The sequence below is a fragment of the Carassius carassius genome, chromosome 28 (genome assembly GCF_963082965.1).
Source record: "Carassius carassius chromosome 28, fCarCar2.1, whole genome shotgun sequence".
Lineage (NCBI taxonomy): Eukaryota > Metazoa > Chordata > Actinopteri > Cypriniformes > Cyprinidae > Carassius > Carassius carassius.
Window position 1 is genome coordinate 27390956 of NC_081782.1, and position 13460 is coordinate 27404415.

Here is a 13460-nt window from a genome sequence, read left to right on the forward strand (position 1 = left end):
GTGTTGTCCTTTTTTGGGGATTCCCCTGAAAAATTATTACTTTGGATTCATTTATCTGTTTATTTATTCATTTGCTTATTTGATTTTGTAATGTTTGTATATAAATATATAATTTTATTTAGGTTATACATGGTTTTTCTTTCCCCTGGCTGTTATCTATGTTTCCTGTTATATTTCCTGGTATTATGTTGTACTGTATTTACATTTGAAATATCATTGGTTAATAATAATAACAAATACCTCATATTTATTCTATTAGTCCGTGTAAATACGCCTCTTTTTGTAGTGTAAATTTAATCTGATATGGCAGTCACTTGAAATGAAGAACTGTACATCAACATCCATAACGTTAAATTTTTAAGTTGGAAAAAGCCCACTGCTACAAGACAGTGATGAAATAAATAGTCTACTAAGAAAATATACCTAATATTAATATAGTTATTTCATTCAGGTAGCCTACATTTAGCACCTTTGATTGCAAAGCTATATGTAGAGGTATATTTGCTAAGCTATGAAATAAAGGCGAAGACCTCTAGTTCACATTTAACTTTTATCCTCCTTTATTAATTAAAAAAAAAATGTATATTGATTTTATTCAATGAATTCCTTCAAGGTAAACAAGACAAAATATAAAAAGAATGATTGGCAAACATATCAATTGAAAAAACACACACACACACACACACACACACACAAAAAAAAAACCTTTAGAAAAGACTAAATGTCTGTCATATATATATATATAACCCTCCAAAGGCAAACATGTTTCTGTAAATACTGAATGAATGCTACATTATTTCACTCAAGTCAAGTCAGTTATTATGATCATAGTGTTTTGTTGATTGAAACATGATTTTTAAATGCAATATTTAAAAAGATGACATTATTACAAAGTACTGTTCAAATAAATATAATGTGTGCTTTCCATCTCCACAGAATCCAAACATATGCAACATTCTCTTTCAAATCCAGCAATAACTTTCAACAACGGAAGACAATCCAAGTGCTTTGAAAGCCCATCAGAAACAGTTCCTGTTAACATCTTTGCATCATTATCAATGTAGGCTAGTCATATTTCCAAAATAGTACAGTAATGTATAAAAATCTATTTCATCTTCTCTGATAGTACATCTGGTAGCCTACAGAATTGTATATAAAAAATTACCTACATAAAAAAAAGGACAAAATGCCTGATTTGCAGAAATCAGAAATGTTGGCACATTAAAAAGAAGTATACAGTATAGAAATGAATCTGTTCTGAATAATAATAATTAAAAAAGATCAAGATCCAAAGGTAGACAGGATTAAATGTATGTGCATTTACATGTGGTCCAACTGAATGTGTCATTTTTCAGCAAAAGTAACATTTACAACACAAGTCACAAAATAGATCTCTCTAGTAATCCAAGCTTAATAAAGTTCTGAAATGAAAGTAGCCCTTAAGAGTAGAGTGAACATTAAGCTAAAAGTGAAATGTGGATAAACTACAAAAAAAACCAGAAAGCCAATGTCTTTGGAGAGTGTCAAAACACTTAATTTAGGAAACGAAAAAAGTAGGTTTTAAAAATAAAACAATCAGATTTCTTTAGAAATATTAACGTGTCAACACTGCAATGCCTTTTAGCGTTTTAAAAACCATTTTTATAGATATTTTATTTAATAGTGTAAAACATTAGCACAGTTAGGCTTAAAACTAACTCTACACAAATATGCAAATGCAAACTTTTGCTACTAAAGTTTGATTTTACACAAATTGTGTAACAAAATTTGTTGCATTCTGAGCACTGCCACAAGGGGTGTTAGCAGGCTCAGAAATAAACAGCTATCAATTATCTTCAATGGATTTTCAAATGATTTCCTTTGTTTATTTTGAAAAATAACCTACATTTAACCACAGATATTACTGTACGGGGCGATACCAATCTATATGGCCCAAAAAAAAAAGCATAATGGTCAACCTGGATCATGGTATGCCTCGTAAACCAATCAAATCATTGCCTTGATGTAATTTAATTGCTATTGGAGCTAAGTACAATAGTCACTCACAATTTTCAGATTCCATATAAATAGCCAGATAAAAAAATCTGCCTTAAGTCCAAAGTATACTTTGTTTTTGTACTTCGAGTACGCCTTTCAAAGTACACTCCATTTGATCGCATGCGCTCTAGAAAGTTTCATCTTTGTCCAGCAGCTGCTCCATTTTTCTTCATAAGTCACGATAATTAAATATAATATGCTATAAATGTGTACTCTTTTAAACTCAAGCCGCTGCTATCTCATAACCCTCTCACACAGGGAGAGCTACAAAAAATACATTTTGGTTAATGGCAGAAACATTTGAAGGTAATTCTATCACTGCATTGAGTTACTGAGGTTCGTTTCCATCGCAGTAAAACAAGAACAAAGTAAACAGGTTACGTACAACAAGACTGCGAGTCTTGCAAATTGTTGAGCAAGCATTTGCATCTACGTACTTGTGTGGAGTAGTTTGCTGGCCTAAGGCTACAATTTTTACTCGTTTCCATGTAAATTGTTAACAAAAGAGTTGTCTGATAGATGGATGTGTCAAGAGAGATCTTTCAAAGACACTATAAGTTATAAATAAAAGGAGTTATGCTACAATTTTGTACAAAACACCTTCAGGTTTAACAAATGTCCTATGATGGCCATAAAACATGCAAGCAAACTTCTTGAGGAACAATTGTGATGAGCACAAAGGGATTGTAAGGAGTACTGTCATCCTCACTGGATTGAAGAACTAAAAAGACTTATAAATCCCATTCCTGCAGAGTTCAGATCCAACACAACGGTTTGTAATTATCAAGCGCTCTTGAAGATCTTTATTAGTTGGTTCAGTTGTGTTTGACCTTGGTTTAAAATGAACTTTTTAAGATCTCCAGGAACAGGATTGGCTCGATTAATGCAAGTTGCTTTGAATGAAAAGTCAAGAAAGTAAATACCTTATCTTGCAATACTAATCTAGATGTTAGAAAGCCTCTGTAGTGCCTCAACAAAGAAAATAAAATCATAACAATAAAACACTACCATAACCGGAGGTCACTTTAACAGCTGTAGTTAAAGTGCTCATTTCTTTTGGAGATTCTTTCTGATCTGCGTGTATTATGTCCTACTATCCCAGCATTTGTAGACCAGGACCGAAGTTCGTATTTGTTACGACTCGTTTTGTACCTGTCCACTTTTTTACGTTCTCTGTCAAACTGTCTCTGTAGCTTTAGTGCCAGTTCTCGATCCTCCTTTTCCCGATTCATTCGCTGGACAATCATATCATCAAGCCTGTCACAGACATCTGTCCGGGACACTTTTGTCTGTAGGGTGTTGTCCAAATGTTTGGTTTTGTGGCTTCTCTTCTTGCCCCTTCTTGAGGTAGGTCTGTTAAGTACACAGCTCCTGGTGGTAGGCTCATTTACGAAGTTCTCCGGGTCTTTCGTACCGTGATTACAGTGTCCAGCGTGTTTATCAAGCATCGCTTCACAAATTTCTGTGGGTTTACAGAGTTCTTCACATCTGCTAGGCCTTTTTGCGGATAAATTATCTGCAATGGTTTGAGCTGTCGACCTGATGCGAGCACGAGCTTCCTCTTTGCTACAATGATCAAATAAAAGCCGTCGTTTATTACAGACTACAGGTTTATCCTTCCGATCCTTAGCACTTGAATCACAAATGCACTGATGATCTTGCGAGCTGTCCTTGGCTACAGCACAACTGCAGAGTCGGCTGTCCCATTCTTCAACGGGACTCAGTTTAAGGCTTACGTCCTCTGCGATCGGACTCGTGACTGTACCTTTTGAGGTCACCTTGATGCACTGACGATCAACTTCAATCTGCTTCCACTTCTGCAAGATGGTCGGGCTGGCCTCGTAGCTTGTGGACTTGTGCAGAGAGCGTGTCAAGTTCCTTGGGGTTGACTTCACGATCGTAGGCTCCAACAGTCGCCCATCGGGAAGCCTTTTGGGTGGAGTGCATGGCGAGCAGACAATAGGCTTGAAATGGTTGAGTTCTTCTGATATGCTATCGTTGCTCTCGGGGCTAATGGACCTCTCTGGTTTCGTTTGAAGTACGAGTGACGAGGATGAGGTATGGATGCCCCGCCAGTGGTGTCTCTTATCTAGGCTCAGCACCGGGGCTGAGAAAGAACGACTGTTTTCCGAGGAGAGAAGGATTCCAGCGTTGTAACTATGAGTGATGATAGCCTAGAGCAGGGAAAGAGTGGTAGAGTGGCATCACTGACTATAAAATTTACAAATTAGCCTATTGCCAATCCTGCCACAACATTTGCCATTTCCTACTATAGGACTGTACAGTCCTGCTCCTAAAGGGTCAACATCCTGCCAAGTTTTACACCAACCTGCCCCAACACACTTGCCTGGAAGTTTCCATTTATCCTGAAGATTTTGATCAGCTGGTTCAGTGGTGTTTAACCAGGATATATGTGTTGTGGTCTAGTGGGTAATGTTTAGGGGTGATTATACACTAAAGCTATGGCTGTGCATATGAGAAATAGGAATGCACAAGATCCATTGGAGTGGAACAAATGAAGTGGGTTGTAAAATAAAGCGTGAATATCACAGATTTCACTTCTGAAAGCACAACTCGACCTTCCTGACATTCTCATTTTGTTGTGGTACATATGTTAAAATTTGGTTGAATGACCAAGTGTCGCTTTTCAAAATGAAATGTGTTAGCCAGTGTGTTTGTGTGTCTTGTGTGTGTGTTTTAAACAAAGTAAGGCTGGCCTGAAGAATCATCACTGTGTACCGTCCCATACATGTGTTTTGAACGATGTAATGGAACTTACCTGGGCCGACAGCCTCAGGTTTCTTTAGGGTAGTGTTTTTGTTCCTGTCCTGGTTCCTGTACTATGATAAGTATCGGCTGATACATAAGCCTTACTGATTTACTGTTGCGGCCACTACACCCGATTCAGATCATCAGCTCATTAGTAGAGACTCCAGGATCTGAAATAAGTGTTTCATACAAAGGAGATACTCCAGGAACAGGGTTAAAAAACACTGCTCTGGGTCAGGTTTGTTCAAATCTGAGCCTGGATGTTTTAGAAACTCCTGATTGATTCGTTTTTGTCATTCGTGCTTAATTAAAGAACATTGAACCTCTTGTGTCATATGTGACCCTGGACCACAAAACCACTCTTAAGTTGCTGGGGTGTAATACTGGTTTGTAGCAATACCCAAAAATACATTGTATGGGTCAAAATGATGGGTTTGTCTTTATGCTAAAAATCATTAGGATATTAAGAAAATATCATGTTCCATTAAGATATTTTGTAAATTTCCTACTGTAAATATATAAAAATATTAATTTTTGATTAGTAATATGCATTGCTAAGAACTTAATTTGGACAACTTTAAAGGTAATTTTCTCAATATTTAGATTATTTTAACAGTTTACATTTGAGTTTCCCTCTCGCTTTCAAAAGGCTTGTTAAAGTGCCATGCACATTTTACTTTCACTTTCAAATTAGCAGCAATTTAATTGCTACAATTCAGCATCAAGCAATTGTTTTTCAGGTTTCCCTCTTTTCCTCTGATTTCTTGGCTTTCAAATAGCTTTTTTGAAACAGGGCTGTTTTTTTTTTTTTTTTACAAAATCATTCTAAATATCAAATTAGACTGCTGATTATTTTAACATACTCAATAGTTTATATTTATTTAATGCCATGTCAGCATCAAAGACTATTTTAATGGCAAAAACTATTTAAAGAATAGAAGTATAACAGATACAATAAAAACCAACATACAAACAAACACAAGTTATGATCACGCAATATTTTTTTTTACATTAATGTGATATAAATTCTAAAACTTTTCCTAGCAAAATTTTACTAAATAACTCTGTGAGTTCACTTCATAAAAGAGGTACCTCCTTACATTAAAAGCTGGACAGTCCAATAAAATGTGTTCAACAGAAAGGGGAACCTTGCAAAGCATACATTGAGTAGGGTCTTCACCTTTAAGCAAAAATGCATGAGACAGTATTGTATGATCTGTGTGACATCTGGTAAATACCACTTGATCTAATCTAGTTTTAAAATAAATAAAAAATATTTAACGATGTAATTTATTATTTGTACTCAATATATGTATTTTATGTATCCCACTTTTTTTGCCACTTATTTAATATATAATTATTAATAATAGGTCTGATCACTGAGGGAGGAATTTGACATTTGTTTACTTCCTGATTAAAAGCAACATACTCATTAAAAGCATGAACTGAAATGTAATACCTTGTCAGGAAGGACATGATGTGTGTGACCTCTGGTTTTTCCTCTTCCATCCTCAGAATCTGTACAGCTCCTGCTCCTCTGAACAGCACTGCTATGAAGACAGCTGTAACACAGCTCTCTTTTTAACAATCAGAAAACTATTTATTGAGAGAAGCATCAAAATGAAGTCACAATATCCTTCTTACTGCTAATAGGGTGGGTTTGTGTGTTTTTTTTATACTAGTTGTGGTAGTTCCTGTTTGTGGCAGTTATAACACTATAAAGGAATTGAATTTTCAAATAACAGTCTTGTTTTTTTTTTGTGTGAATTTTGAGTGAACATTGTTAATATGTTTAATAAGTGTATGGCTGCAGTCTAGACACATGTCAATCTCTAAATAACTTCTAACATGTTATAATTTTTATTTGCTTGACACTTTACATAATTTCAATTCCTCTGTGTGTTACTGTTTTGATGACTGTTTCCCTAAAATGCCACAATAAATAATTATGAAGTGTGTGCTTTCGTCTTCATAGTAGTGTATCCCATTATTTCAGGCCCTCCACTCTAGAGACTCTCACTCTCTCTCTCATATATATATATATATATATATATATATAAATGGATAGTCTGACCACTAATATAAGCATATTTTAATAAAGATCAGAAAATGATCAAGTCAAATTATAAAGTAAATATAAGTTCAATACCATCTATTGAAAGCAGGGGAGCATCTTGTTTTTCGCACAAATGCTGAGACATGTCTGGTCCTCTTTCCCACCGGCTTTTCATTCTCCGAGTCTGACGGCCCACAGAACTGAAACACAGTAAACTAGCGTGATAGATGGACCATCATACATAACTGAGCAGAAACTAAACCGTTAAAGGGATAGTTCACCCCGAAAATAAAAAATTCTGTCACCATTTACTTTATCCTCATTTCATTACTTTCCTACGTTGAACATAAAAGATATTTAGAAGAATACTGGTATTCAAACGTTGCTGGTCCCCATTGACTTCCACAGTATGTCTCTCCCTTCAACGGAAGTCAATGGGGACCAGCAATGGTTTGGTTCTTCAAATGTCTTCTTTTGTGTTCAACTTGGGAGGTTTGGAATGACACGAGGGTGCGTAAACGGCGACAAAAATGTATTAGAGTTTTGAACGTACAGGACATTGACAAAGCTTCAGCATCCCACACTCTTCTTTTCTGTGGATTTTTTTCTTTCTCTCTTCGGTTTCCTCATTGCTTCCACCCTAAAGAGATAACACTGAGCTTTATATATATGACTATTACTGTATTTCAGGCTATAACGAGAAAATATAATAACATAAGCTTATTAGAAATCAGAAGTGCTTTGCATGTCAGGCTATTCTTTACAGCCGGTACAAAAGACGTTTGTGGATGCTTCCACTGTGTTGGAATAGTTCAGGAATTTTATGAAATGTTAATTTCATAGCACATAGTACCAAAAACATTGTAAAACTATGTTTACTTGTTTGTAAGTTTTTAAAGAAGTTAATGTGAGGAAACTGCAATGAAGAGTGTACAGACTTTACTCAGTAGCTTACCTTCATCTTTTGTTTCTCGAAATCTTGACGCATTTCTCCAGATTTCTGAATTGGTACAGGTGCACGGAAAATTTCTAAGGAATGAAAGCATAAATAGGCTTTTTGAGCAAAATCAGCCAGCTGGCTCACTAGATGGACCAGAGCAGATTGAACACACTGGATTCTCTCTACAGTCTCAGTTCTGTCACTAGCTCCACCCACTGGACACACACATGCCTGGACAAGACACCACAGCTGATCAAGATCACAAACCACACAGATATATATATACAGATATATACTAATACTGACAAAAAAAAACCTTTAAAGAACTTAGTTCATATTAAATTACTTGATCAGGTTTGACCAAACTGGAGTGTTTGCTCCACTGGGGCTCTTGCGTTTGAAAACACAGAACGCTGAACATTTTGACATAAGTCAGCAAAACGCAACAAACAAATCCAAGTTTTTTTTATTTATTTTTTTTGTCAAAATAAGCCTTTAATTTGTGTTTAGTAGCCAGCGGAATACAACCGAGTACTCATGACATGGCCTGCGTCTCAGTTTGTACCCTATCCATCCTAGATTCTATGTGATATTAGCAATTTTCAATACTATTTAGGGCAGAAAGGGTGTATAGCATGCACACTGGGACGCAGGGATGTTTTTGAAGTTGAAAACGCAACGCGGGAGACGCGACGCGACCAAACATAAAAAACAGCGCAGAAGGAACGCGTCAAGTGTGAACGCCCCCCAACACAGTGCTGTTTTCCTTCCAGATTACATTTTAAAAATAAAACACCTACTTACTTTTTTTCCCTTTACGTTGTTACGTTGTCCAGTGCAAAAACATTACATTTATAAAATAAATAAAATGTTTTAGTTTTATTTCTAACCATTCAAATATCGGCTGAACTGATATCAGTGAAGCTGCCAAACTGTCACGCCGCGATTTGTCGACGCGTAAATAATGACTCCGAACTCATGATCGTGTTATCTGTCGAGCCCCACGAACCTCCGTCGGCGGTCTGTCCGTCTCTCTGCTCCAGCCTCCGCCGGCATCTCTCCGGATGGCTGCGGCGGATCAGCTCCCAGAGCTCGGTGTTGATCAGGCTCTTCTCCCGGGACTGTTTCCGGGCCCAGCTGGACACCCGCAGCCGGCACAGCGGACAGCACAGGCTGCTCAGCTTCACCGTGCGCTGGAAGCAGTGCAGGCACACCGAGTGTCCACACGGCATCGTCACAGGCTCCAGCAGGATCTCGGAGCACACCGGGCACCGGACCTCCTCTAGACTCAGAGGAGCGCGCCTCTGCCCCACTCCAGCGGGTTTGGCGGACCCCAGCGCCGCCATCTTCATCGCTGTGAGCCTGCGTCTGGGTTTGAAAACAAGCCCCGCCCAGCCGTGACGTCACATGCAGCGGTGGAACGTCAAATTAACAGTATTTACAATAACAAAGTATTGGGGCATTTAAATAACTTAATTAAATAAATAAATTAAATTAATTTTTTATCATTTTAATAATTATTAAACAAATAAATATACAAATTAACAGTCTGAATATTCTGCAATTTCTAGGTGAACAATTTAAATATAAATACATTTATTCATTTTAGCAGACGCTAAATAATACAATTTAAATATATATATATATATATATATATATATATATATATATATATATATATATATATATATATATATATATATTATATTCAAATATATATATATATATATATATATATATATATATATATATATATATATATATATATATATATATATATATATATGTGTGTGTGTGTGTGTGTTTGATCAAAAGTTACTGTACACACACACACACACACACAGACACACACACACACACACACACATATATATATATATATATGTGTGTGTATATATAACTTTATTTATTTATTTTGAATGTTATACTTATTAAAAATTCCTGAAACACATCAGGGCTTCCACAAATATATCAGCACTGATAATAAGAAATATTTTGTGAGCACCAATTCTGCATATAGAGTTATTTGTGAAGAAATAGCTGACACTGAACTACATTTTACAATTTGTTAAAATAGAGAGAAAGTTATTTGTTCAAAGTCACAAAAAGAAAGTTATACTGCTTTTTTAATCAAATAAATACAGTTTTGGTGAGTATAAAGTAAACCTTCAAAGTAATAATAATAATAACAATAATATACTTTGATACCAATATACATATATTATAAGAAATCCATTCACTTTTATTAGTAGTGATAAAAATGTTTTACATTACTTTTGTAAACAAATATAAAAATAATTCCAACACATGTATTTTATCTGATACCATTATTAAAAATGGGCAAATTATTAATAATAAATAACACAGAGAGGTGTCCAAACTTCCGACCAGTAATCAGGTTTCAACAAAACAAAGAGTTTCATTCTTATTTTCATTTTATACAGTAGCCACAGTTTTGTACAATTTAAGTACACTTAAATTAAAAATATATATATATATTAAAATGCTACTCTATACATTGCATTTCATAATACCAAGATAGGTGACACTTCAGTAAAAAAGTCTATATTTTATCACATACATGAAAGAGAGAAATGTTAGTGAAGAAGTTTTCTAACAAGTTTTGTGTGATGCATGGCATTTTATTAATAACCTGAAAACAATACATTTGCAAGGTTTCTCATATATCAGTTCTCAATTAAAAATAAATAAAAAAATACTATCTGTTATTATTATAATTATTAATATTATTATTATTTTTTTATGATGACGTTCATTTTTTAACATCATCATTACAAAAAACAAAACAAAAAAGTAGGTAGCCAAACCAGTAGATTGCAGTAAAGCGGCTCCATGCTGATGAGTTAAAGCAGAGTAAGATCTGTATTGCACATATGGCCATAGACATGTCTATGCGTATGGCAGTATGGCAGCTTACAGTAAGAAATTACTCTCTTTACATCAGTTTGTGTTTGTGTGGATCTGCTGTTAAAGCTGCAGTGAAATCAGGACATCACAGTTAGTGCTGGATTCCTCTTAAAATGTTTTAGGTCAATTGCAGTCTTTGTTTTTTTTTTGTCTACGGATATGTTGTAGTCGCTTAATGACATAAAATAATAATTTTGTTGGTTTTATTTCACTACACCTTTTCACAACTGTTATTTTTATTGTAACCTGGACTTAATATAGCCTACACATAACATGATACCGTAAAACTGCATTCCTCTTCATAAAATAATAATAAATAGATTTTTTTTTTACAAATGTTTATATTTAATTTTATTTAAGCCTTATTTTAATTTAAAAAATTGACTTATGTTTATATTTAATTTTATTTCAGCCTTATTTTAATTAAAATATATATATTCTGTTTCTGTTGTAAAAATAGTTGTAGAGGCAGCATATCATGTCACACTGTTAGTTACTTACACTGTCATTCCAACCTCTTGTGGATTAAAACAAATAAACTACGGGAAGTAATTGTGACCTTGTTTTCTGTGTCTTTACCTGATGCTTCAAAAGCCGAAGTGAGGACACAATGCCGGTCTCTAGGGCAGCTGTGAAGGTGGTGCATTTGGGGAGGATTTCTTTCCGCGGTGCCTTGCAGGTCCAGCAGCAGCACATAAAGCAGCATCTGGATTCGTGCAGCAGCAGCAGCCCAAACACTTTATTACTGTGTGAACACGAGGCTGTGTACACCGTGGGCATCAGACGTGCTCCTTACCCTCCTGAGGAGGAGCAGAGACTCCGAGCGCTGGGCGCAGGCTTCGTCCGCACCAACCGAGGAGGTCTAATAACGTTTCACGGTCCTGGTCAGCTGGTGTGTTATCCCGTCCTGAACCTGGTCTGCTTTAAGAAGAGCGTGAGATGGTATGTGTGTCAACTGGAAAGGACTGTGATCAAGATGTGCCGTAAATTTAGGATCGAATCCTCCACTTCTCCGGATACAGGTGTCTGGGTGGGCAACAACAAAATCTGTGCAATTGGTAAGTGCATCTTTAATATTTATATTAAAATTAAATGTTTGGACACCTCTGTGTGTTATTTACCACTTATCATTGTTAATATATTTGTGGGAGTCATGATTTTTTAGGACTCTTTTATGATTTTTTTTTAATGAATATAATGTTCAAAACAATGTTATTTATTTAAGATTTTTATTTTTAACAATTCGTAACAATGTTAAAGCCTTTACAGTCGTTTAGATCAATTTAATGCAATTTAATGTTGAATAAAATAATTATTTTCTCTGAAAAAAATAAATAAATACATCCTACTTTGACCCTAAACTTTTCCCCATGAACATTTTCATTGTCACAATTTGTTTTCTTTTCATTGGTCTCCTAGAAATAGTGCAGAATATTCAGAATATAAATTTTAGTTTGTTGTAACATTTATTTGTTTAAAATGATAAAACAGGGTTATTTACAATTTCGGGTTTAATGAAAAGAAGAAAAAACACTGGTCACCGTTGTACTTTTTGAAATAAAGTTCAAGAGAAGATTGAGGTGAAGTATTATTGTTTTGCAGGTATTCACTGTGGAAGATACATCACCTCCCATGGACTGGCTCTTAACTGCAACACAGACTTGAGTTGGTTTGATAACATTGTGCCGTGTGGGATTGTGGGTAAAGGTGTGACGTCACTGAGCCGAGAGCTGGGACGAGACGTCCCAACTGAGGAAGCCGTACCAAAACTGCTGGAAGCCTTTACTGAACAGTTTAACTGAACTTTAATATACAACCCGAATTCCGGAAAAGTTGGGACGTTTTTTAAATTTTAATAAAATGAAAACTAAAAGACTTTCAAATCACATGAGCCAATATTTTATTCACAATAGAACATAGATAACATAGCAAATGTTTAAACTGAGAAAGTTTACAATTTTATGCACAAAATGAGCTCATTTCAATTTTGATTTCTGCTACAGGTCTCAAAATAGTTGGGACGGGGCATGTTTACCATGGTGTAGCATCTCCTTTTCTTTTCAAAACAGTTTGAAGACGTCTGGGCATTGAGGCTATGAGTTGCTGGAGTTTTTCTGTTGGAATTTGGTCCCATTCTTGCCTTATATAGATTTCCAGCTGCTGAAGAGTTCGTGGTCGTCTTTGACGTATTTTTCGTTTAATGATGCGCCAAATGTTCTCTATAGGTGAAAGATCTGGACTGCAGGCAGGCCAGGTTAGCACCCGGACTCTTCTACGACGAAGCCATGCTGTTGTTATAGCTGCAGTATGTGGTTTTGCATTGTCCTGCTGAAATAAACAAGGCCTTCCCTGAAATAGACGTTGTTTGGAGGGAAGCATATGTTGCTCTAAAACCTTTATATACCTTTCAGCATTCACAGAGCCTTCCAAAACATGCAAGCTGCCCATACCGTATGCACTTATGCACCCCCATACCATCAGAGATGCTGGCTTTTGAACTGAACACTGATAACATGCTGGAAGGTCTCCCTCCTCTTTAGCCCGGAGGACACGGCGTCCGTGATTTCCAACAAGAATGTCAAATTTGGACTCGTCTGACCATAAAACACTATTCCACTTTGAAATAGTCCATTTTAAATGAGCCTTGGCCCACAGGACACGACGGCGCTTCTGGACCATGTTCACATATGGCTTCCTTTTTGCATGATAGAGCTTTAGTTGGCATCTGCT

The 13460-nt window shown here is 35.8% G+C and overlaps 2 protein-coding genes and 1 long non-coding RNA gene across 3 annotated transcripts in view; 2 read left to right on the top strand and 1 right to left on the bottom strand.

Annotated features, from left to right (window-relative positions):
* Nucleotides 1-10873, top strand: part of LOC132108252 (uncharacterized) — a 73324-nt gene extending 62451 nt beyond the window's left edge. Inside the window, exons 2-3 of the long non-coding RNA XR_009424423.1 lie at nucleotides 10644-10676; nucleotides 10707-10873. This is a non-coding gene — a long non-coding RNA (uncharacterized LOC132108252). The remainder of the gene's footprint in view (nucleotides 1-10643; nucleotides 10677-10706) is intronic.
* On the bottom strand, nucleotides 1896-9218 carry rnf169 (ring finger protein 169). Its single transcript, XM_059514924.1, has 6 exons — nucleotides 8812-9218; nucleotides 7818-7891; nucleotides 7416-7502; nucleotides 6956-7062; nucleotides 6266-6368; nucleotides 1896-4211 (listed from the first exon to the last, which is right to left on the bottom strand). The coding sequence occupies exons 1-6, from the start codon at nucleotides 9152-9154 to the stop codon at nucleotides 3063-3065; spliced, it is 1863 nt and encodes a 620-aa protein (XP_059370907.1). The 5' UTR covers nucleotides 9155-9218; the 3' UTR covers nucleotides 1896-3062.
* A 305-nt stretch (nucleotides 10874-11178) lies between the features above and the next one.
* Nucleotides 11179-12540, top strand: LOC132108520 (putative lipoyltransferase 2, mitochondrial). Its single transcript, XM_059515216.1, has 2 exons — nucleotides 11179-11788; nucleotides 12333-12540. The coding sequence occupies exons 1-2, from the start codon at nucleotides 11341-11343 to the stop codon at nucleotides 12530-12532; spliced, it is 648 nt and encodes a 215-aa protein (XP_059371199.1). The 5' UTR covers nucleotides 11179-11340; the 3' UTR covers nucleotides 12533-12540.
* Nucleotides 12541-13460: the final 920 nt, after the last annotated feature.

What these genes read in the sequence shown, in the direction of transcription:
- rnf169 (XM_059514924.1), bottom strand. Translation starts at nt 9,154, where the DNA reads ATGAAGATGGCGGCGCTGGGGTCCGCCAAACCCGCTGGAGTGGGGCAG. An exon ending in CGGACAGACCGCCGACGGAG is followed by an intron (nt 7,892 to 8,811) that starts GTTCGTGGGGCT and finishes TTCATTCCTTAG; the next exon opens with AAATTTTCCGTGCACCTGTA. An exon ending in TCGAGAAACAAAAGATGAAG is followed by an intron (nt 7,503 to 7,817) that starts GTAAGCTACTGA and finishes TTATCTCTTTAG; the next exon opens with GGTGGAAGCAATGAGGAAAC.
- LOC132108520 (XM_059515216.1), top strand. Translation starts at nt 11,341, where the DNA reads ATGCCGGTCTCTAGGGCAGCTGTGAAGGTGGTGCATTTGGGGAGGATT. An exon ending in CAACAAAATCTGTGCAATTG is followed by an intron (nt 11,789 to 12,332) that starts GTAAGTGCATCT and finishes ATTGTTTTGCAG; the next exon opens with GTATTCACTGTGGAAGATAC.